Genomic DNA, 24406 nt, shown 5'->3' with positions numbered 1-24406 from the left:
GGTTCAGTAGATGGGCTTACCTTCACTACACAAGTCACGCACGTGCAACCACTCAAGTTGGTGGGCCTTGGAAGTCAGTGGCCACACGGCAAAATCATACTCAATTTACTACATCCACACCGGTACTGCCCTCATTTGTGTGCTATGCTAGAACTTCTGGGGGCATATCCCAGGGTTCTTTGCACTGGACCAATCTGAGCTGAATTCTTTCGCAGTGTATTATGGGAGAACTTATCTGTCTTTTCTGGTCATATGAGTGGGAAATTCAGGCCTAGCAGTTTCCAGATTTCAGACCAGTGGCACAGCATGGCATGATGTTTTGGGGACCACCCAGACCGGTAAGGGGTTCTATCACAGGGCCTTCGTGCTGTGCAACTATGGTTCAATTCCTTGATACCAGTAGCCAGCTCACACACATAAGGTCTCACACGGGCTTTCACCAACCCAGTTACTCTTTGCAGGATGATACCAACAACACTTCCAGTCCCGAGTCTCCCCAAATACATCCTCCCTGAGTTCTTAATGACCAGACACTTGGATCATTCCCTTCTGGTTTGTCATCCCCCAGGTGCGAAGCCATCCTCCCGGATACCAACTTACTTCGGAGCACACAATCCACACACTTTGCACACCAGAGACCTGCTTAGGATGAAAATAAACAAAAAGGTTATTTAACAGAAAAAAACACAGGTTCAAAGATGACATAGTAAAGGAAAGAACACATCTACAAATTACTCAGAAAAGAAACATAAAGATACAACCTCAGGCTTTAGACTTCCATATTAGGGCTTGTCTGCATTGGAAATGCTACAGAGGCACTGCCGCAGTGCTGCAGCTGCACGCAGTAGTGCTTCAGTGTAGACGCTACCTCACCAAAAGGAGGGGCTCTCCCATAGCGCGGGTACTCCACCGCCCCGAGAGCTGGTAGCTAGGCCGATGGCAGAATTATTCTGTCTACACTAGGGTTCACGTTGGCTTAACTATGTTGCTCAGGAGTGTGGATTTTTCACATCCCTGAGAGATACAGCTGGGTTGAGCTAGACCAGGCCTTCGATAAAATCCCTTTTCTAATACAGGTTGCCTATTGTCTTAAAACAGTTTCTCAGTTTACTTCCTAGCTATAGGAGGGATCCAGCATTCACAGATAGCTTCCTGTCTCAGGATTGTCCCTCCAGTTCTGGATAAAAACCTCAGTTCCAAGTCTTCTTTTAAAAGTCTTTTTCCTTTTTATTTTTCTGCCAGTCCATGATGACTCATGGTTAATCAGAGTGAGGGAATTATCTCCTGACTTCTGAGATGGGGAAATGTTCTTTTCACTTTTGAAATGGCTCAATGTCTTTCCATTAATTTTAATAGTCCAACCTTATCTTTTCCTGGACTGGACACTGGATAGTTACTTGAAGCTGGTTTCATGTAAACAACTGGCTTGGGAAGTACCCAACCCCGCCTGCCTGCTCACTGCCCTGCTGCAAGGTGGAGCTGAAGTTTATGAACACAGTGTTCTATATACACAAATACATACATTCTTACTCATGGTCTCTATGCATATATCATAATGATCATCAAGTTCAGAACACAACAAGCTTTTATAAAAGATCTCACAATTTTCTGTTCTCTCCTGGGGGTGTCTGGACCGGGTTTCAACCGGAACACCTGGTCGAAAAGGGATCCTCCCTGGCCCGTTGAAAATGGGTGACTGAGTGAGGGTGTGGGAGAGCGAACGATGGAGGGAGGGGGGGATGGAATGAACGGGGCAGGGCCTCAGAGAAGGGGCGGAGCAAGGCTGTTCGGTTTTGTTAGGTTAGAAAGTTGGCAACCCTATGCCACGTATGGATCCTACTTTGAGCAATGATCTGTGCCAAATGCTGACATTAATGTAACCTATTTCCGTTCTTAATTTGAGACAGGAAGTTGATACAGGGCATGAGATGATGTGGTATGCATTTTGGCAAGGGCATTTTGGCATGAGAAAGTGGCAACTAAGGAGAGCACAAACAGGCTGTTTGTGGAGTTGGAAGACTGGAAACAGGTGCAAGTTTGAATGGTGCAATTTTCTAGTGTAACAAGGCTTTTGAGTCTGAGAGATAGTGAACAATAGCATCAAGAGTAATGTGACCAGCCCACATTTTATCTGATTGGACTTTTAACTTTAAAGCCTAGTTACAGTCATTTAAGAGTCATCCAGGTTATTAGCCTTTTCACTTCTGACCAGCATTCCACAAACATCATGCGCATATCTAGTATCTGTACATACCTGTCTCATTCTGACATGCGATTCACTTGAAAGGATGGTCTATAGGAATAAAGCTGTACATTTTGAATAAACAAAGTGTCAGAATTCGGTGGCTTATATAAATATTTGAGGCGCTTCTTACTGTCCTTAAAAGTAAGGGTAAAACTGTTGTATACAGTGCTAACACATGAGCTAAACAATACTGGACTTTCATGGTGTGTGGCATGTTACATAGTGTAGCTTTCTATACAGCATGACGTTTTCAGCAGGGAAGACAGATATTAACCTTAATAGACTAATGTATTTCTGTGTTTGTGAGGAACATTTTTCCTTTTAGTAGAAAGTGGCTATAGTATTTGGTCTGATAATGTATTCTGTGTACACTCTTGTTATTTATGTCTTTCAAGTGAACAGAATATGCAGCTATTAACAAGATGTTCCTGTTAAGATCATCAACCGTGCAAAAATTAACAACATTGACATGAAAATTGTCATCATTAGATTACTAGGCTTCAGAGTTTAAGTTCCCTTGAGATGAATAGGGCAATTCACACTTTTTTCAGGCCTGGGTTCAGCAAACCACTTTAGCACTTGCTTAGCTCTAAGCATGTGAATAGGTCTCTATCAGTATACAGCCACTTAAGCATTTAAGCATATGAGCATTCCCATTAAAAGTACATGTATAAGTGCTTTGCTGCATCCGTTGTCTACTGAGGAAAGCTTTAGCAGCTATACCAGTATTGTTATATAGGTATAGTAATATTCCATGAGATAAATTCAGAGCCTGCCTATACCCCCTCCTCTCCTTCAGGTTTCAGAGTAGCAGCCGTGTTAGTCTGTATTCGCAAAAAGAAAAGGAAGACTTGTGGCATCTTCGAGACTAACAAATCTGAGCATAAGCTTTCATCAGCTACAGCATCCGATGAAGTGAGCTATAGCTCACGAAAGCTTATGCTCAAATAAATTGGTTAGTCTCTAAGGTGCCACAAGTCCTCCTTTTCTTTTTCCCCTCCTTCAGTACAGGTGGTGCAAACTGCAGCCCTGTTTTCCAACAAGGGCAGTTATGTCTGAGGGAAGATGGACCCCCAGCAGGTGGGAGTGAAGGAGAGAGATGCCTGCATCCCCTGTGGGTTCCACAATGGGGTGTTAACTTTAATTTAGTCAGGGCTCCCTAAGAGTCAATGGTGGAAGCTAAAGAGAAGATCAGCTGTTTCAAGGTCTCTCTCACTCTTGTAAAACACTAGGAGTACTAGTGGCACCTTGGAGACTAACCAATTTAAGGTGCCACTAGTACTCCTTTTCTTTTTGCGAATACCGACTAACATGACTGCTACTCTGAAACTTGTAAAACACAGACTCCGGTCAGCTCCAGGTCCCCACAGAGCAGGAATTTGGTGCGTTTTTGCAGCACTGTGACTCATCCATTCCCCATGCCCTAGGCATCCAGCAGCCCTGGGATATGCCAATAGAGGCTGGCATATCTGGGGCTGAATAGCGCTATGTGCCTGAAAGAGATGTAAGCATGGGGAAGAAGATGAGGTGAATGCAGGTTTTGTGGTGCTGTGGAGGACAGACTTTCAGCTTTCCTCTGCCTGTAAAACAAGCAAAAGTGAGGTAATGTAAAACAATACTATATATATATATATATAAACTTTGAAATGAAGCTAAAATCAGCATTTGAAATCAAGTGCTGTTTGTAGGGAAATCCATGCGATTCAGATTCTTTCTATCCCAGTTCACCATATTTCCTAAACATTGCAGTCTCTATGCAGTGAGGCCGGAATTATCCAGAAACATAGACTAGCGCCTATTAAACTCTGATTAAGAAATGGGTCCACTAACATGGTTTTATCTCCAGCACAGTAGAGGCCATAGTTTTCCACTGCTGTCTTTATTCCAGGGCCTAATCCTCTAGACCCTTACTCATGGGAGTAGTTCCATTGTAGTCAGTGAGGAAGGGTTTTCAGGGTCGTGCCCCTGTTTTGTTCTTGCCCCCATCTGAGTGGAAGAAATGAGGAGAATGGATACATTAAGTTTTATGATCTCTTAGACTGTATTTTTTTCTTGTCTAACTGACTATTGTATGGACATTATTTAAAAATATTTGACAAGTTAAGGTGTTCTTTGCCAAAGCTTAAGTGTATTGGGACAGCACAAAGGGGAAAGACTTGGTCATTGATGTAAAGCAATTTGCTTTGATTACCTAAATTGAACTTTATGCTAACACTTGTTGATCTGAAAATAGAGCTAATCCAGGGTTTAACACACACTGTGATAAGCATGTTCCTCCATTAAGGTCCAAACACAAAGTAGGGCTTTTGGGACGCAAACATTTTTAAAGGGAAAAATATGAAAAAGGAAAGGCACCCACAACATATTTTATATTTGTGGACATAGCAACTTTTCTGGCTTGCTAGGACATTTCTATTTGGGAGTCAGAAAAACTGAAGTACCTATAGAATAGCCAGTGTATAATTATAATGGATTGTTCAGTTCAATAGGTCATAAATAAAATAAAACAGACACTAAAAATCCCCTATTTTTATTTTCTTAGGAATTGCTGGAGTCTCCTTTGTGAGGCGACATAGTTGAGTTTGCTTTCATTGATTCAAAGAAAGCAAAACAAAAAAAATTGTGAGTAAAGATTAAAAACTCCTCTTTGTTTCTTCCGTATCACTGTGGAGATGGATAATTGTTGTGCATTTTAAAGAAGAAAAAGAGAGGAACTGAGCAAGGAAAAATCATTATCCTGTGTATAAATATTTAGTCATTTCATGAATGTAAATTAAAACATAGTAAAATCCTCTGTGCTCAGTCCTGTAAGCACTCCCTACAGGGCTCCTATTGGGCAAGATCCTCTAGCTATCTACTTATGACAGGTTTCAGAGTAGCAGCTGTGTTAGTCTGTATCCGCAAAAAGAAAAGGAGTACTTGTGGCACCTTAGAGACTAACAAATTTATTTGAGCATAAGCTTTCGTGAGCTACAGCTCACTTCATTGGATGCATTCAGTGGAAAATACAGTGGGGAGATTTATATACACAGAGAACATGAAACAATGGGTGTTACCATACACACTGTAACGAGAGTGATCAGGTAAGGTGAGCTATTACCAGCAGGAGAGCGGGGTGGAGGGGGGGGAACCTACTTATGTGGCTCTTATTACTGTAGTATCTGAGTACCTCACAATATTTAAGGTACAATACCCCGTGAGGCAGGGAAGTGCTATTATCCCATTTGACAGAGGACTGGGGCCACACAGGAATTGAATGCAGGTCTCCATGTCCCAGGCCAGCACTCCAGTCACTGGACCATCCTTCCTCTCAGGAATTGGCACCCAGTGCAGCTAAGGGAAGATGTAGGTCTCTGATTTTCATGGCACTGTACACTGCACCAGTCCAGAGGAGCAACTTAGGATAGCCTTAGGGCTACTCTAACTTGTGCAAGCTGTTAAGGCAGCCAAGGATCACCAGTGCCCAAGGACACTCCAACCACACCCCTTCTTCCTCAGCTACACAGCCTATGCTGAGGCTGCAGAAAGAAGAAGGTGCATATTGCCAGCTAGGGTTCTGGTGGATCCTCAGTCTAACAGGCCATTGAAACTGGGTTCTGAAGTGAAGTATCTGACATTTGCATTTGCAAAGGTGTTTTTTTAACCTGAATTAATTGGCACTAAATTAAATTGAGTTAAAACCAGAACAAAAACTCTAGCCATCCCTTTGGACAACAGCCTGCCAAAAGAATGGTGTCAAATGAACTCAGAAGTGATGAGGGTGCTATTTTTGGACTTGGGAGGTCGAGGTTCAAGTCCCTGCTCCAGCCCAGATTTCCTGCGTGTCCTAGGGCAAGCCATCTAGGCTACGCCTTTGCTTCCAAACAAGTGTGTGTTGGGATGGGGGAGTTACAGCATGATTATCCCACTGTAAAAACACACCACTGTGGCAGTGAAGACATAGCCTTAGTCTTGCCGTGCTTCACTTCCTCATCTATAAAATCCTCCTGGCAAGGGTTTTGTGAGGATGAATACATTAAGGATTGTGAAGTGCTCAAATATGATGGTAATAATGGGGACCACATAAGTACCTTTGGGCTTGTCTACATGGGGAAATTGACTGCAACTGCTCTCCATGTGCGGAATTCTGGAATAATTACATTGCTTTGGAAGTGCGCTAATTATTCTGGAATCACATGGAGAGCTGCTTCCGAATAGCATATGCTGCAATAGCCATTCCATTCCATTGCCCTGTGTAGACAAACCTGATAGATAGTCTCCGATTGCTTTATTTACACAGCCCAAAAAGGGGGTGGTTTTGATCAATGTAGCTTGAGTGAGTTAATTTAACTCAATTAAAAATTTGCCTTAACGTCCATGTAGACACAGTTTATCACTTTAAAGATGGTTTGATCTGGTCATGTTGTAGCGTAGACATCTGGAGGAGCATTAAGAGGAATTTTCAAACGAGTTAACTTAATTGAACTATCAATTGAAAAAAACATGTTTTATTTTACCTGTATAGACATGGCCAAAGTGAAATTCTGTTGCACCCACCAAGTTTCTTCTGGCTATATCTAATCCTCATAGAGATATACACAGAAAAGTAAACACTATTTTTAGTTACCTGGCTATATGCATGCGCAACCGTTCCTACAGATGTTTAGCACTCACTGAGTAGGGGGAAAGATTAGACAGTTTGCAACCCAGGGTGTTCTGAGTTCCATAAAACCTGATTTTCTAATGAGGTGAAAAATAACCTGGGATCAGATTGCCAACCCTGTAACTATTAAGCAATTTATTATCAACTCAGAAGGTCTGAAGGAGCTTCCAGTTGCAACTGGACACTTTCCATGGTCGTCAAACCTTCTATGACAATCCAGACCATGCTAAGCGTTCATAAAACACACTTGCGATTGTATTAGTATTCACTGAGATTGCTAGTATGCCTCCCTCTTTCTTTCATTCCTCTCCCACGCTGAGAATCATTCCTTATTCATATCAACACTGTGCCGAACACGTTCCCCTAAATGGAATATTCATCCCTCTAACACTTCATGAACCCCCTAATCTGCACTGGAAAGTGATGTTTCACACACAATAGAACAATTTGTAAGGCACTGTAGCAGGCATCCTGCATAAGAGCTGGACTTCAGCAGTGATCACATGTGTCAGTATTGAAGATGGAGCATATTACTATTGCCATTTATGGGCTTGATTGAAAAATGATTTGTATAGCACTTACATGGCAATTTCACAGAGGTCAAATTAGATTCCACCTCCATTCCTCTCTCAGTACACAGAAGGCACTGAAATCACTGCTGTATTTGTATAGTCAGAAAGTCCCAGTACACTGGGTCAAATTCCTCATTCTTTGGTCCCTCTCCTGTGAAGTGTGAATATTCTAGAAGTGGGATGGGATCAACCAAAAGGAGGGATTCTACCAATTCAAAAAATGGATGCATTTATTCAGGAAAAAGGTAGAATCTCACATCTGGAGAGGCCTTGGTAGTGCATTGTACAGAAGAGGAAAGAAAGGTACAGGCACTGTCAAAAGATACACACTGTGCAGCAAACAAGACTGTTGTTATACTCCACTTTACACACTGAATTGCAGGCAAGACAATGCCACGGGTGCATGCAACTCTAACACAGCACTTAAGAAAGTGAGAATAGTTACACAGTACCAGGAAAAGCAAACATTTTCTGAGAACATTCAACTCCATGCATGTGTAGATATTGTGCCAATTTCTGATTTCCATATACATAATAATATCTACCTTTTCATCCATAGATCTCAATGTACTATACAAAAGGAGGACAATATCATTATCCCCATTTTACAGACAAGGAAACTGAGGCACAGACAGTTGAAGTGACTTGCCCAAGGTCACCAGCCAAGCCAAGCGTAGAACCCAGATGTTCTGAGTCCTAGGGTAGCATGCTATTTACTAGACTACACGGCCTTCCTAAATCAGATATAACTCTATCAAACTCCAGATTTACATCTCTCGTACTGAAGTGACCCATTAGGTGCAAAGGGGAGGGTAAATTAAAATTGACAGAGGCCACTTTCAGGTACACTACAGGCAGGTCTACACTTATGGTGGCATGTAAAGTACAGACACTGCACACCCAGCTGGCGTGGGTACAAATGGTAGTGTAGGCAGTGAGGCACCACATCAGTGAGTGGAGTGCAGACACGCTAGAACATTAGGGTATGTACCCTTTACAGGGGTATGTACCCTACACAGCTCACTACGTGCCCAAGCCATGCCTCTCATGTCTAAGCATGTATTTTGCTTCCTCATGGGTATTACTTTCTACATGTGAGCTGCCTATCTCTCACTACTGCATGTAGCTCCAGTGTATCTACCACCATAACATCATAGAATCTAGGCACCAAGGAGTTCTGGATAATTTTATATCTTATTCCTAGGGACCTGCAAATTCACGGCCATGAAAAACGCGTCATGGACCGTGAAATCTGGTCTCCCCCGGTGAAATCTGGTCTTTTGTGTACTTTTACCCTACACTATACAGATTTCACAGGGGAGGCCAATGTTTCTCAAACTAGGGGGTCCTGACCCAAAAGGGATTTGCACGGGGGGTTCGCAAGGTTATTTTAGGGGGGTTGCAGTATTGCCACCCTTACTTCTGTGCTGCCTTCAGAGCTGGGCACCTGGCCAACAGCCACCAATCTCCGGCTGCCCAGCTCTGAAGGCAGTACAGAAGTAAGGGAGGCAATATCATACCATGCCACCCTTACTTCTGCGCTGCTGTCTTCAGAGCTGGGTGGCTGGAGAGTGGTGGCTGCTGACTTAAGGCTCAGCTCTGCAAGCAGCAGCGCGGAAGTAAGGATGGCAGTACCATACCATGGCATCCTTACTTCTATGCTGCTGCTGGCGGCAGCACTGCCTTCAGAGCTGGGCTCCTGGCCAGCAGCCACCGCTCTCTAACTGCCCAGCTCTGAAGGCAGCGCCACTGCAGCAGCAGCGCAGAAGTAAAGGTAGCAGTACCGCAACCCCCCCTACTATAAGCTTGTGACCACCGCACAATTCTTTTTTGGGTCAGGACCCCTACAATTACAACACTGTGAAATTTCAGATTTAAAGAGCTGAAATCATGAAATTTATTATTTATAAAATCCTACAACCGTGAAATTTACCAACATGAATTTGGTAGGGCTGTATTTATTCCTGCAGCTTCTGCTCCATGAAACTTCCCTGAACTCCTGACTTGACTTTGCAGAGTTGTCACTGTGATGCCTCCAACTCCACGGAATGGGAACCAAGATAGCAAGTTGAAAGGAAACAGTTGTTGGATGGAACAGTGCAAGGGTTTTGCAGCTGGTGTATCAGAATGCCTTTGCTCCTCCTCTATAAGCATTATGCACATCCATAAATAGAATCATAAAATCATAGAATATCAGGGTTAGAAGGGACCTCAGGAGGTCATCTAGTCCAACCCCCTGCTCAAAGCAGGACCAATCCCCAACTAAATCATCCCAGCCAGGGCTTTGTCAAGCCTGACCTTAAAAACTTCTAGGGAAGGAGATTCCACCACCTCCCTAGGTAATGCATTCCAGTGTTTCACCACCCTCATAGTGAAAAAGTTTTTCCTAATATCCAACCTAAATCTCCCCACTGCAACTTGAGACCATTACTCCTTGTTCTGTCATCTGCTACCACTGAGAACAGTCTAGAGCCATCCTCTTTAGAACCCCCTTTTAGGTAGTTGAAAGCAGCTATCAAATCTCCCCTCATTCTTCTCTTCCATAGACTAAACATCCCCAGTTCCCTCAGCCTCTCCTCATAAGTCATGTGTTCCAGACCCCTAATCATTTTTGTTGCCCTCCGCTGGACTCTTTCCAATTTTTCCAATCCTTCTTGTAGTGTGGGGCCCAAAACTGGACACAGTACTCCAGATGAGGCCTCACCAATGTCGAATAGAGGGGAACGATCACGTCCCTTGATCTGCTGGCAATGCCCCTACTTATACATCCCAAAATGCCATTGGCCTTCTTGGCAACAAGGGCACACTGTTGACTCATATCCAACTTCTCGTCCACAGTAACCCCTAGGTCCTTTTCTGCAGAAGTGCTGCCGAGCCATTCGGTCCCTAGTCTGTAGCGGTGCATTGGATTCTTCCGTCCTAAGTGCAGTACTCTGCACTTGTCCTTGTTGAACCTCATCAGATTTCTTTTGGCCCAATCCTCCAATTTGTCTAGGTCCCTCTGTATCCTATCCCTGCCCTCCAGCATATCTACCTCTCCTCCCAGTTTAGTGTCATCTGCAAACTTGCTGAGGGTGCAATCCACACCATCCTCCAGATCATTTATGAAGATATTGAACAAAACCGGCCCCAGGACTGACCCCTGGGGTACTCCACTTGACACCGGCTGCCAACTAGACATGGAGCCATTGATCACTACCCATTGAGCCCGACAATCTAGCCAGCTTTCTATCCACCTTATAGTCCATTCATCCAACCCATACTTCTTTAACTTGCTGGCAAGAATACTGTGGGAGACCGTGTCAAAAGCTTTGCTAAAGTCAAGGAACAACACTTCCACTGCTTTCCCCTCATCCACAGAGCCAGTTATCTTGTCATAGAAGGCAATTAGATTAGTCAGGCATGACTTGCCCTTGGTGAATCCATGCTGACTGTTCCTGATCACTTTCCTCTCCTCTAAGTGCTTCAGAATTGATTCCTTGAGGACCTGCTCCATGATTTTTCCAGGGACTGAAGTGAGGCTGACTGGCCTGTAGTTCCCAGGATCCTCCTTCTTCCCTTTTTTAAAGATGGGCACTACATTAGCCTTTTTCCAGTCATCCAGGACCTCCCCCAATCGCCATGAGTTTTCAAAGATAATGGCCAATGGCTCTGCAATCACATCAGCCAACTGCCTCAGCACCTCAGATGCATTGCATCCAGCCCCATGGACTTGTGCTCGTCCAGTTTTTCTAAATAGTCCCGAACTTCTCCACAGAGGGCTGGTCACCTCCTCCCCATGCTGTGCTGCCCAGTGCAGTAGTCTGGGAGCTGACCTTGTTCGTGAAGACAGAGGCAAAAAAAGCATTGAGTACATTAGCTTTTTCCACATCCTCTGTCACGAGGTTTGCAAAAAGAAAAGGAGTACTTGTGGCACCTTAGAGACTAACCAATTTATTTGAGCATGAGCTTTCGTGAGCTACAGCTCACTTCATCGGATGCATACCGTGGAAACTGCAGAAGACATTATATACACACAGAGACCATGAAACAATACCTCCTCCCACCCCACTGTCCTGCTGGTCATAGCTTATCTAAAGTGATCATCAAGTTGGGCCATTTCCAGCGCGAATACAGACTAACACGGCTGTTACTCTGAAACCTGTCACGAGGTTGCCTCCCTCATTCAGTAAGGGGCCCACACTTTCCTTGACTTTCTTCTTGTTGCTAACATACCTGAAGAAACCCTTCTTGTTACTCTTAACATCTCTTGCTAGCTGCAACTCCAGGTGTGATTTGGCCTTCCTGATTTCACTCCTGCAAGCCCGAGCAATATTTTTATACTCTTCCCTGGTCATTTGTCCAATCTTCCACTTCTTGTAGGCTTCTTTTTTGTATTTAAGAGCAGCAAGGATTTCACTGTTAAGCCAAGCTGGTCGCCTGCCATATTTACTATTCTTTCTACACATCGGGATGGTTTGTCCCTGTAACCTCAATAAGGATTCTTTAAAATACATCTCTTTCCATTTCTTGACATGAACTTCCATTCCTTGTTGTGCACATGCTTAGAGACATGCTTTTCAGAGGCAGAGGTTCTTGTGTACTGTGAGCTTTGTTTTTTGCATGTTTTTGGGAGCAGTCTCACCGTGCATGTTTTCTTACATGATCGTAATTCAGCCCAGAATGTGCAAAATAGAATTATCTCTCTCTGCTCCCCTGCCCCCCACTTATGTTTCTTCTTTTCTATATTCACCCTGGGTACTAACTTTAATCACAGGATTATACAGTAACTAGAGCTGTAGCTGCCCTGAATGCAAATATCTTTTATGTAATTAATCAGGTGTTTGAATGCCTGAATAAAAATATTCAGAAATAGCCCATCAAATAAGCAGAACCCTATCTTTCAGTGTAGTATTGGGCTTTAGTTTTAGAACCTTGGAAATCTTCCACCAATCAACTTTAAAGCCTTCTGTAGTACTTGTAATACAGTGTAAATATACTGGCAGGTAAAGTTTCAAAGAAAAGTTTGTACTGGGAATCATTTGATGGAAAACATTTCTTAAACTGGAGAAGAATAGCTTACTGGTTGAAGAATGCCTGATTTGAAAGAGCTACTAGACTCACTGGAACCTCAGATTCAAAGTCATTAGGCCTTTAATCCTTCCAAAGTAGATAAATTGAGCCATTTACTGTGTGAGCCTTTTTAAGATCAGACCTTAAAAAACAAGGTACTGTCTGCTCAGTGTGGACATTAAAGATCCCATGACACCTTTCATTGTAAGGGTTTGTTCTGCAACCACTGGAAAATTTTTACTCTCCTCCCACACTTGTGCAGCATGTTCACTGCCTGATTGCTTCTTCCCACCCCAGAGCTGGGTGATTCATTTCAATGGTTCAGTATGTATAGTAGGGGATCCCTGAAATGGAAAGGTACGTAAATGTAAAATACTATTGGGTCTGACTCCCCATTTATACTGTTGTAATCAGAAGCAACATCACTGAAGTCAGTAGAATTTATACCCTTATAAAGTGGTGCAGGAGGAGAATCAACCCTGTTACTTACAAAGGAAAATGCCTTTCTGGTGACCTGCTACTGAAGAAAGACTCATTTAGCAGTAGCAAATCGAGGATGCATTCTTTGACATGGCACAGGCCAGTTAAGATATGGATGTATAAGGAAAATTTACATGGGGCTTACTTTTCCTCTACTAGGCCTGTTTTACACCACTGTAACTCTTTTGCTTTAAGGGAGCTACTCCTGTCTTACACCAGTTTAAGTGAGCAGAAAATTAAGCCTATAGTGTACAAGTATAGTCAACATACAGGGGGCGGTCAGCTCATCACAGCAGCTGGGTTGGGAGGCATCAGCAAACCAGTTACAGCTCCCTAACACCCCCAGCTGGGAAGCTGCAGGCAGTTTCCACTTCCTTCATGCTATGCTGTCTGAGCAGGGCAAAAGGAGCAGAGCTGGGCTAAGAATCTGGCTGAAGGATGTAAAGCCCAACATGCACATTTTAAGTGGAAAATGTAAGTCCAAGCAGGAGAAAGCATTTCCTTCAATTTGAAGAACCGTTGTACCCAACTCCTCAAATTTGCCCATGATTTTATAAACAGCTGGAAATGAGCCTGGCATTGCCATGTGAGTGAGTTCTTTTGAACGGAAAGGAAGCCGCAGTCTTAAACACTGAAAATAATAAAAGAAGTTCTTACAGTTTGTTTTGTTCCTTCCATTTAATAGATGAAGGAGTCCTGTAGCAAAGGAGACCTGCTGGCTAAACCTGATCCAAGAACCTTCTGGAATAGAGCTGACTCAGGTAAGGATGGAACTCAAAGTACATGTAAACACACAAGGATGTATTCTGCAGAAAGAGGGCTTTCCCTTTTGATATAGTTCTTTTCAAGGGTTACGTACTTTGTACTAAAGCCAAGCAAAAATCAATTATTTTTAATATAGAAATGAAGTGTAACAGACATCCTCTCACACACATAGTGTTTGCTGGTAAAAACAATGTTCCAGAAAATAGGATTTAGCATATTATGTGGTTGGATATATAATGATTCCCGTGGAATAATGCTATAACATAATGATGCAAAACAAAATTACTACAGCAAAACTGTTTTACAAACTCTGGGCCAAATTCTACCATTGAGCCACTGTGTAAATACAGTTCCCATTAACTTCTATAAAGAGTCATAAGGACACATCCAAAGTCAAAATTAGACACTATCTGTCCCCAGTTGAGCAAAACATCTGAGTACTGTGTTAAGGTTTAAGCACATAAATAGCCCCACTGGCTTCAAAAAGAGAAAGAAAGTGAAGGTGGTATAAACTGAATAAAGTGAGATAGCCAGGCAGTTGGTGTGCTCTGAACGCCAATCATTATTAGACCAAACTCACAATCTCGTCACTGTTATCCCGTCTGACCTTCTGTTTTGATTTCTTGTCCTCTCTACCTGTTGTCTTGGCATATGCATAGGCCTTGTCCACAGGAGAAAGCTGTTGTGATGATTAGAGTAATGATACTGTAGATAGTAGATTTTGCTGACAGTTTGGATAGGGAACAACTATGTTAAAACTTTTTTTTTTATTTGTAAATGTTCTCTAGCCACCAATGGTTCCATTTAATAAGGCCTTAAAAATAACTCACCGCTTCAGTTAGCTAAAGTTTATTAAAACCCACTTGCCTTTTCCTATCAATTAAAGTATAGCAAAAGTCTAGCCCTATAGCCAATCAACACACTCTTGTGAAAATGCCAGAGGGTTAGAACTAAGAAAACTGAAAAACAAGTTAAACGGTTTTCAAAGTAACAGCCGTGTTAGTCTGTATTCGCAAAAAGAAAAGGAGTACTTGTGGCACCTTAGCGACTAACCAATTTATTTGAGCAGTGTCTTTTTTCAGGTAATTTCCTTGGGTAGAGCAACAAATATCAGGCAGTCTCGTTTAACACCTGAGTGAAGGTTCCCAGTCCCTTAAGACAGGACTGATGTAACTCTGCTTTGATTCTAGTTACATATTAGCTTTTGATTACTCTTTAGGACTTGGAACCAGGGGTTTGAAAACTAGAGCTTGAACTCTTGCTTTCCGCTGTGGTTCCAAGCCCAGCGTAGACAGGATCTATGGCATTGTCTTTTTACATTCTGTTTGCACTACAGAAACGGCGGTCTTTAAGGATTCCAGCTGTGAAGGGAGGAGCACAACTGTTTTAAGGCAACTTGGTCTTATCTGCAAAAAGAAAAGGAGTACTTGTGGCTGGCACCTTAGAGACTAAGGTGCCACAAGTACTCCTTTTCTTTTTGCGAATACAGACTAACACGGCTGTTACTCTGAAATTGGTCTTATCTGGGAAACCATCTCAGCTTTGTCTGATGGGAATTTCTATTCACCTGTTAAACAAGACTGTCTGTTAAGGGCTGTACCTAAGCAACCTGAAAAGAGATGCTGTTTTAACCTGATCCTTGGGTTATTTTGTTGCAGCCCTCCAGTGGCACTTTTATAGACATATGTTAATTGGCTATGGGGCTGGACAATTGCTACTCTTCAGTATATATGAAAATGGGGGAGCTGTAATGAACATTAACTAATTGTAGCAGTAAATGCTCTCTACATTCTTTTTAAGTGGAGACTGTGCGATCTCCTCTGTGAAAATGGTAGGGAATTCTCCCATCTGAGGTCTTGCACCACTGCTACAAATAGAAACACTTCTGCAGGCCAGCCACCAGTGTTTCTACCATTGTCTCCTCTGGACTGCTTTAGGCAAGGTGAGATGATCAAAACGGTCGTGCCCAGGCTGCACTAGAATGTCTGCCCATTGCTACTTTTGGGCACGTCTACACTACAAACTTTTGCTGATGGAAGTTTGATCAGCATGAAGCCGCTGCAGTTAGTATATCGCTTGTGCACTTGCATACTTTGGCACTGTGAATACTCACCAGGAATGCTTGTTTCGATGCATAGTGCAGTGCACCATTGTTAGGTATTCCAGTATGCAACTTGCCACCATCCAGCACTCTGTCTTTTGGGAGGTTATGGCAATGCATGGTGTTGCAGAAATGAGTTACACAGGCGTGACTGGGAGCAGGGGGTCAGGTTCCCAGCATGCAACCTTCTCTACCCCAGAGTGCCCTCTATAATCCATAATTTTCATGCCTATTTTGAGAATCCCACAAACCCGCCAGGACTTGTTGCTGTCTGCCATCTCTGACAGATGCATGGAGCCTGCACAGCTCTGCACTATTGTCATGAGCATTGCATGAGATGCAGCACGATCCTCTGGTATTTGCAGAGCCACAAGAAGATCTGCAGGGAACATGAAGACTTTCTGGAGGGCGGATTGCTGTGGGACATAGCAAGAACCAATTCAAGGTTGTTAGTAGTGTTTATAGAGCAGCTGCAAACTATGGAGCGCTGCTTCTGGGCCCAAGCAATGAGCAGTGCCTGGTGGAATTGCATCATAACACAGGTTTGGGATGACAAGAACTGGCTGCACAACTTTTAGATGCATAAGGCCACATTCCTGGATCTGCGTGCTGAAGTCCCCTCCAGTACAGGAACATTAGAATGCGAGCTGCACTGACAGTAGAGAGGCAAGTGATAATCAAACTGTGGAAACTTGCCGGATTACTGCAGGTCGGTGGGAAATCATTTCGGAGTTGGAAAATCAACTGTGGGAGCCACTGTCATGCAAGTATGCAGGGCCATTAATCATCTCCTGCTACACAGGACTGTGATTCTCGTCCATGTCCAGGACATAATGGATGGATTTGCAGCAATGGTGTTCCTAGACTGGAGGAGAGGGGAGGGCTAGCTCAGTGGTTTGAGCATTGGCCTGCTAAACCCAGGGTTGTGAGTTCAATCCTTGTGGGGGCCATTTAGGGATCTGGGGCAATAACTGGGGATTGGTCCTGCTTTGAGCAGGGGGTTGGACTAGATGACCTCCTGAGGTCCCTTCCAACCCTGAGATTCTATGATTATGGTGGAGAAATAGACAGAATGCATATCCCTACTTTGGCAACAGATCACCTTGCCACAGAGTATATCAACAGAAAGGGCTATTTTTCTATGGTTATGAAAGCATTGGTGGATCACTGGGGATGTTTCACCGATATCAGTGTTGGCTGGTCAAGGACGGTGCATGGCACTTGCATCTTTAAGAACACAGGACTGCTACAGGCAAAAACTGCTACAGGCAAAGACTTTCTTTCCTGAGCAGCAGATTACTGTTGGTTATGTTGAAATACCAATAGTGATCCTGGGGAACCCAGCCTACCCTTTACTCCCCTGACTCATGAAGCCATACAGATTGACAGCACCAAGGAAAGATTCAACTACCGGCTCAGCAGGTGCAGAATGACAGTGTAATGTGCTTTTGAAAGACTGAAGGTGTACTGCCGTTGTTTACTCACAAGACTGGATCTCAGTGACAAAGATATTCCACTCGTTATGGCTTCCCACTGTGTCATGCTGTGTCACAATATCTGTGAAGCAGAGGAGGAAAAGTTGCCACTGGGATGGATCAGCTGTCAGCTGAGTTTGAACAGCCAAACAAGGCTATCAGAAGAGCCATATGGCTTAGGGAGACTTTGAGAAAGCACTTTACCAGTGAGCCACAGTAATGCCTTGTGGTGTACTATGCTCTACCTGGCCCTGCACAACCTGGTGCTTGGTGCACAACTATGATGCTGACAAGGCACCTATTAATTCTGTGGTGCTAATTTTTGATTATTAGATTGTGTTTGTCACTGATCCTACGAGTCGCATCACAGCGTAAAGTAACCAGTAAGTGGGTGCTTTCCATGCTGCCGCACATGTTGGAAACTAATGCACGTGAATTATTTTCCAAACCATACTCTATACTGAGTGATAAAAACACTCCAAAAATGCTGTGCAAATTAAAAGCAAATGCATTAAAATCTTAATACATGTGTGGAACAGAACTTAAAGAAAGAGAAGGAACATTCATGTCAATGTTAGCACGCTGACCTGTGAGAACCACAGTTGATGTATGTGTGTGTAGGGAGCTGCTGTAATGGAATTCTCCATGGACTGCAAAGGGAGACAAGCCCAGGATTGTTGAATCTGTAGGTTTGCTGCCAAAGGAGCTCCATTGTGTCCCTCCCTCTCCTTTTCCTGCTGGGATTCTTGGTCCTTTCTCCTGTCTGCTGCTCTTTCCTTCTCTGTACAGCCTGCAATATTCATGCTTCAGGCCCTCTGTTCATGGTCTGATGCAGCACTGCCTTGCAGGATCTGACTGAACATGTCATTCTGAGCTTCTTCTTTTTCATCCTTATCTAGCTCAGGCATTCTGTGGGTGTGGAGGGGGAACTCCTCAAGACTACAACAGCAGCAGCTGCAGATAAAACACAGAAGTTACGTTGTCAGTACAGTAACAACGAAAAGTGAAGGTTAAGATCAAGAACTCCTTTCCCTTGTTCCCCTAAAGTTTTAAACAAGACATTGACTTCTGCTTCTGAGTGCTTGTATACAGCACCACTCACAGTACAGCCATGTATCAGGGGGAGCCGTGTCAGTCTGTATCCACAATGACAACAAGGAGACCGGTGGCACTTTAAAAACTAACTGATTTATTTGGGCATAAGCTTTCACGGGCTAGAACCCACTTCATCGGATGCATCCTTGTTGTTTTAGTACAGCCATGGTGAGTATGGCCCACCAGAGGTGAGGGAAAGGAAGGAGGAGGGAGTATAGAAGGAGGAGGGAGTATATGCTCAGTTGCATAGAACTATGGGTATAGGACAATGGCATTGAATACTGCCACCATTTTCCACAGGTGGTGAAAGCTCACTCCTGAAGGTAACAAGGCACAGAGAGCACAGCTGCTGGTGCTGGCGTCCCGCAGCCACTCAAGCCCGCATGCTGCTAACCTGTCTACTGCAATGGTGCCAGCAGCAGTTATCAGCGACTAGCATGGGAAAACATCCTCCCATGGAGGAAGAAATAAGGCTGCCATCCCCAGAAACCTTTGGCAGAGCATTGCAGAGTACTTCCATGAAAGTCTCATCAAGATCATTCAGGAGGGTTCCAGGGACATCCCGGTGTACATAAACAAACTGCCCCACGTACTCTCCTCCCTCACCACCTAACTGTACAGGGGAATGAAGAGCAGTAATGGTGCCCCCAACTATGTCATTGTAATGGAAATTAAATGTGCACACTTGCCTGAGGTTCCTTCCCCTCAATCAGTTTCATGGTGCTCTACTGCTGGGATTGACTGGACTGTGTTGGAGTCTCAAACAGGTCCCGGCTAGTTTCATAGCTAGACCCCTCTGTCACATGTCCTCCATCCTTCTCCTATTCCTCCTTCACCTCCTCCTCCTCGTCCTTGCTGTTCACACCAAGGGCCAGTGACTCAGGCTCTTCAGAGGTATCCACAGAGGTCTGTGTGGGCTAGCGGGGGGTGGGGAGAGGTCTCCACCAAGCCTAGCATGCAACTCTTTGTAAAAGTGGCAGGGCTGCAGCTCAGCACTAGATCAACTGTTGGCCTCCCTGCTGCAGTTCCTTTGCTTTCACACAGCACTGCTGCTGGTCCACATTGTAACCCTTCTCCTGCATCCCCAGGCAATCTGCACATAGATGGCCATATTTCTATGGTTGGTCCATACCTGTGCCTATACAACTTCTTTTCCCCACAGGCCCAGGAGATCCAAAAACTCCTGTCTACTCCAGGACAGAACCCACCTGGAGCATGTAGCCAGCATTGTCAGCTGGGCAGTTGCACACAACAATGGAGAGCTGCTAGGAGTGCTCGCCACAATGGACAATCAGGAAACAGCATATCAAAAATTCACATGGTTTTAAAGGAGGTGTGTGGCTTCCAGTCTCTGTGAGCCCCAGGCAATGGAGTTCACAACCAAGACCAGAACCGTCAGTGTTGGGCGTTGCAGGACAGCTGTTGGAGGACTGTTAGGGTCAACATAGGCAATGCAGTGTCTACATTTGCACTGTGCCAACCTCAGTACACTGACCATGGCTCAACAACGCTTGGGCAGAAGGTGTTACTATGTTGACGTAGCGGAGATCTTACACGGCTGGGCGACAAATTTAAGTGTGGACATATGCACAGCTAGGTTGGTGCAAGCAAGGCACCTTACGTCAACCTCACTTTGTATTGTACACCAAGCCATAGACACTTATGAACAATACAGCCCCTGCACCCAAGATATTGCAAGCTAAGGGCTTGATCCATCAAATCACTTTAAGTATGTGCTTAAGTTTAAGCATGTGAGTTGTCCTATTGACTTAAGTGCTTTGCTGGATCAGGGACAGAGTGCTCAACACCTTGCAGGATCAAGACCTACATAAACATTTAAATCTAAGCTGTGTAGTACAGACAGAACTATCCCAAACAAAATTATCAAGGTTTGATCATAACAATGAAGGCAATGATTATATACTAAGTGACACTCCTTTAGTCAAACTGTGATAAGGGTAGGGGCTTCAGCCAACTCCTATACCAGGGCCTGGACACAGGACTGGAGCCAAGCCTCCTCTCCGGCCATCAGTGGCTTACTCTGCCCTATTGAATTAGCCCTGTTGTTTCATTAACAAAGCAAATGTTAGAAGCAAATACTTCGCCTGTTGTAAATGATGGGCTCAGAGCTATCAGTATTTTGTAAAGAACAGTTAAGCAACAATCAAACAAAGCAGCTGTAGAAGCATTAGACAATAAATCAAAGAAAAAAGAAAGAAATAATGCACATGGGCCAGATTCTGCTCTCAGCCATGTGTGTGCAAATCCCATTGAAGACAATGGGAATTCCATGTGTGCATCTGGAGCAGGAAGAATTTTTGGCCCATGTTGTAAAATCCAAAGTGATCAGTTCATGGCTCTGAAGTGTACACTCTTTTATTCACTGCATCCCTCCATTTGTTTTGTTGTTACAATTTATTCTGCCAGTTTATGCTGATCAGAGGGTTTCTGATGTTCATCTCAGTAGCGAAAACCTCAAATATCATGACAAAAGTCAGAAGAGTTGGCAACTCCGAATGGGCATAATTTGCATCCATTTGCCCAGGAAGGGCCCGATTCTCCAATACTTGGCACCTAATAATTTACATCTGTGCAGAATGCTGCTATTCTAATTTGGTAGTGTTTTACATCTGCTTTGTAGTCACTTTGCACAGGTGTCAATGACGACTGAAGGTGCAAGCCAGTGAACAACCAGCTCCAGTGTCCGTTTTCCACAGTTCCAGCTGAGGGTTTGTTCCATAGACTGCTTGATAACCTTGGCATTTTAATGCTCCCATTCCAACTAGACTTTGAAGTTAACAGCCCACTGAACAGAGGGACATAGTTTCCACTTTTGCATCTGTTTGTGGACAGTTTCTCTAGCACACATGGAAGGCTATCTTTACAATGGGAATGTATGGAATGTTCCATTTTTGAATTGAATGTTTGTATTCTGTAGAGAAGAGCAAATAATTGGAGCACAATCCCAGAACAGGAGGGACTGCTACTTTGTAACACCTGAAATTTTCCACAGGTGCTGCACCATATCAGATGGCTCTATTTCATATCTGTCTGCCAGGCAAATTGTAATTTCTAAACATTATACAGACACTTTACACTCTGCCCTCTGGAATTTATAAAGGCACTGCAGGGGTACATAACTTTGAAGCATTCAGCGTATGTACAGGACATTACTACGGATTGAAGGGACTGGGACATGACAGGCCACTCCAGGCTCTCTCAAGGAGCCCCAGAGAAAGAAAGAAAAAACCTTCATGATGTTTTACTGACATGGACATAATGTGTGTGGGGTGTCATAGATTCATAGATATTTAGGTCAGAAGGGACCATTATGATCATCTAGTCTGACCGCCTGCACAGCGCAGGCCACAAAATTTCACCCACCACTCCTGCCTAAAACCTCTCACCTACGTCTGAGCTATTGAAGTCCTCAAATCGTGGTTTAAAGACTTCAAGGAGCAGAGAATCCTCCAGCAAGTGACCCGTGCCCCATGCTACAGAGGAAGGCGAAAAACCTCCAGGGCCTCTTCCAATCTGCCCTGGAGGAAAATTCCTTCCCGACCCCAAATATGGCAATCAGCTAAACCCTGAGCATATGGGCAAGATTCACCAGCCAGATACTACAGAAAATTCTTTCCTGGGTAACTCAGATCCCACCCCATCTAATATCCCATCACAGGCCATTGGGCCTATTTACCATGAATATTTAATTACCAAAACCATGTTATCCCATCATACCATCTCCTCCATAAACTTATTGGGTTTAATTTTAAAGCCAGATAGATCTTTTGCCCCCACAGCAATCTGTCTGAGAATCAGGGAAAAGGGGCTATATACTCACCATAGAAGCAGCACTCCCGCTTTGTACACCTACAGCCAGATCTGCCAAAGCTGCATCTCCCCCACTAATGAAAGCAAACCAGGCCATCGGGCACCTGCGTTTCGACAAACATCTACCTCCTTACATTGCGTCACTGTACTGGGATGGATTATTTGTGATGGTATTTTGGCAAACTATCATAGCTTGAAGACGCTACTCATGCACTGAAAATGCCATAGGCACTCATGAAGAACTTGCAGACAGAGTTTAGGGAGGTGATATACTTTGAGGCCTTATCTAAACTGAGGATTTGCTTCAATTACAGCCTCTGATGATGCTCCACAATGCAAGCCCTTGTGGTATGCAAAGAAAGCCAGAATTTGCACCAGTACAGCTTACTTCGGAGAAAACTCGGATGCTCCCACAAATGCTGGTAATGGGGAAAACCCTAGAGTCATCATTCCATTTTGTTGTGGGAGATATAAAATATTCCTAAACTCCTCCATTTCCAGAAGTGTGGAGTGACAGTCTACAGGGCTTGAAATGCAAAAAACCAGTTATCTCTTTGCATTGGAACAACTGGTCTGATAAATTTGGCTGAGGAAATTGAGAGTTTGATTTTCAGACTAAAGATCAGAATAGAACAAGTCCCCTTTGCCTCCCCCCACCCACCAAACATAAGCTGAGCTCTCATTTGGCAAACTATATCTTTCAACACGGTGCTCTAGTCCAATGAAATCTGTTTCTATTGCCAATCTGTCATATTTCCAAAACACTACCATTTCACTTCTCAAACTAACAATTTGCTTTTCTGATTCCCTAGGACACTTTTTTTTCTTCATACTTTCAAGTCAGTGATATCCCTTTTCCTAACCATGCATTTGGGTGCTATTTTTTCCATCATTTTCTCCCATAAAGATTTTTTAAAAACAATTAAAATGTAATAAACCAGATCAAATGCCATTTTGAATCCAGATTTTGTAATTTAGGAAAGTTAATTATTTCATATTTTAATTAATTTGCTCTTCATTCATGCATTCATGCAGACCAACATGGTGGCAGATCAAAGGTCTAATGGAGTTTAATTGCAACTAATATAAAGCTTTTGTTGTATATAATAGTTTGCTCATGCTAAAAAAGAGATTCTGATAGAGGTGTGCATGTAAGAGAGAGAAGTGATTTTGAATTTGCAGCTTCAGGGGGTTTTAGGATGTGCCTCATGCTGATCAGCTGTTGATCAGTTTTGAGCAAGACTTGAAGTGAGCCAGAAACTGTAGTCTGGAAGTGAAGTTCTTTGGAGACTTGTCAGTTTCTAAACAATTTAGGTTTTTATTTGAAAAGTTATGGTTTTAGCCATTGTAGTTGGGAGGAAAAAAGTGTTACAGTTATGTGCCAGAAGTAACCAACTCAATGTTTGAGTCTACGGACAAAAAGCTCAACTAAAGGTGTCAATTGCCCCATTCATCTCAACTGCATGTTAACTACTTAATGCAAACAAGTATCAGAGGGGTAGCCCTGTTAGTCTGTATCCACAAAAACAAGGAGGAGTCCGGAGGCACCTTAAAGACTAACAGATTTATTTGGGCATAAACTTTTGAGGGTAAAACCCCCACTTCTTCAGATGCATGGAGTGAAAATACAGATACAGGCATAAATATACCGGCACATGAAGAGGAGGGCTCCCTCTAATTTTCACTCCATGCAACTGAAAAAGTGGTGTTTTTACCCACGAAAGCTTATGCCCAAATAAATCTATTAGTCTTTAAGGTGCCACTGGACTCCTCCTTGTTTTAATGCAAACAGTTCAGATGTCAGAATTGTTAACTATTTCACTGCTGAGCGCTTCAGTATAAACATCCAGCTAGCATACTCATCCAATGTGATAGGATGTGTCATACAAATTAGAGATTGAAAGGATTTATTAGGTCATTTTAACCAGTACTTGAGGCCACATAAGGATTTTTCCTTACAGCCAGTCCTCTTGTGCTTTTCCAGTCCAGCTTTAAATGTCCCACTATCTTTGAGAGCCTGTTCTACAGCCCAATATACCTTACAGCATAATTCTTTTTCCACCCTGTTTTTTTACTTTCCCTCCTATTATCCCTTAGGACTCTGAGGGTGTGTCTACATGATAGAGACTATACCAGCATAGCTATGCT

At 43.5% G+C, this 24406-nt stretch overlaps 1 protein-coding gene across 1 annotated transcript in view; it reads left to right on the top strand.

Moving 5' to 3' along the window:
- The window catches only part of SGK1 (serum/glucocorticoid regulated kinase 1), a 125669-nt gene that overhangs the window by 72059 nt on the left and 29204 nt on the right, over positions 1–24406 (top strand). Inside the window, exon 3 of the mRNA XM_084623220.1 lies at positions 13677–13752. Within this exon, the coding sequence (XP_084479346.1) occupies positions 13677–13752 (76 nt within the window). The remainder of the gene's footprint in view (positions 1–13676; positions 13753–24406) is intronic.

The sequence above is a fragment of the Lepidochelys olivacea genome, assembly GCF_965140295.1.
Source record: "Lepidochelys olivacea isolate rLepOli2 genome assembly, chromosome: 3".
Classification (NCBI taxonomy): domain Eukaryota; kingdom Metazoa; phylum Chordata; order Testudines; family Cheloniidae; genus Lepidochelys; species Lepidochelys olivacea.
Note: the sequence above shows the minus strand (reverse complement) of the source record. Positions and strands in the feature narration are given on the sequence as shown.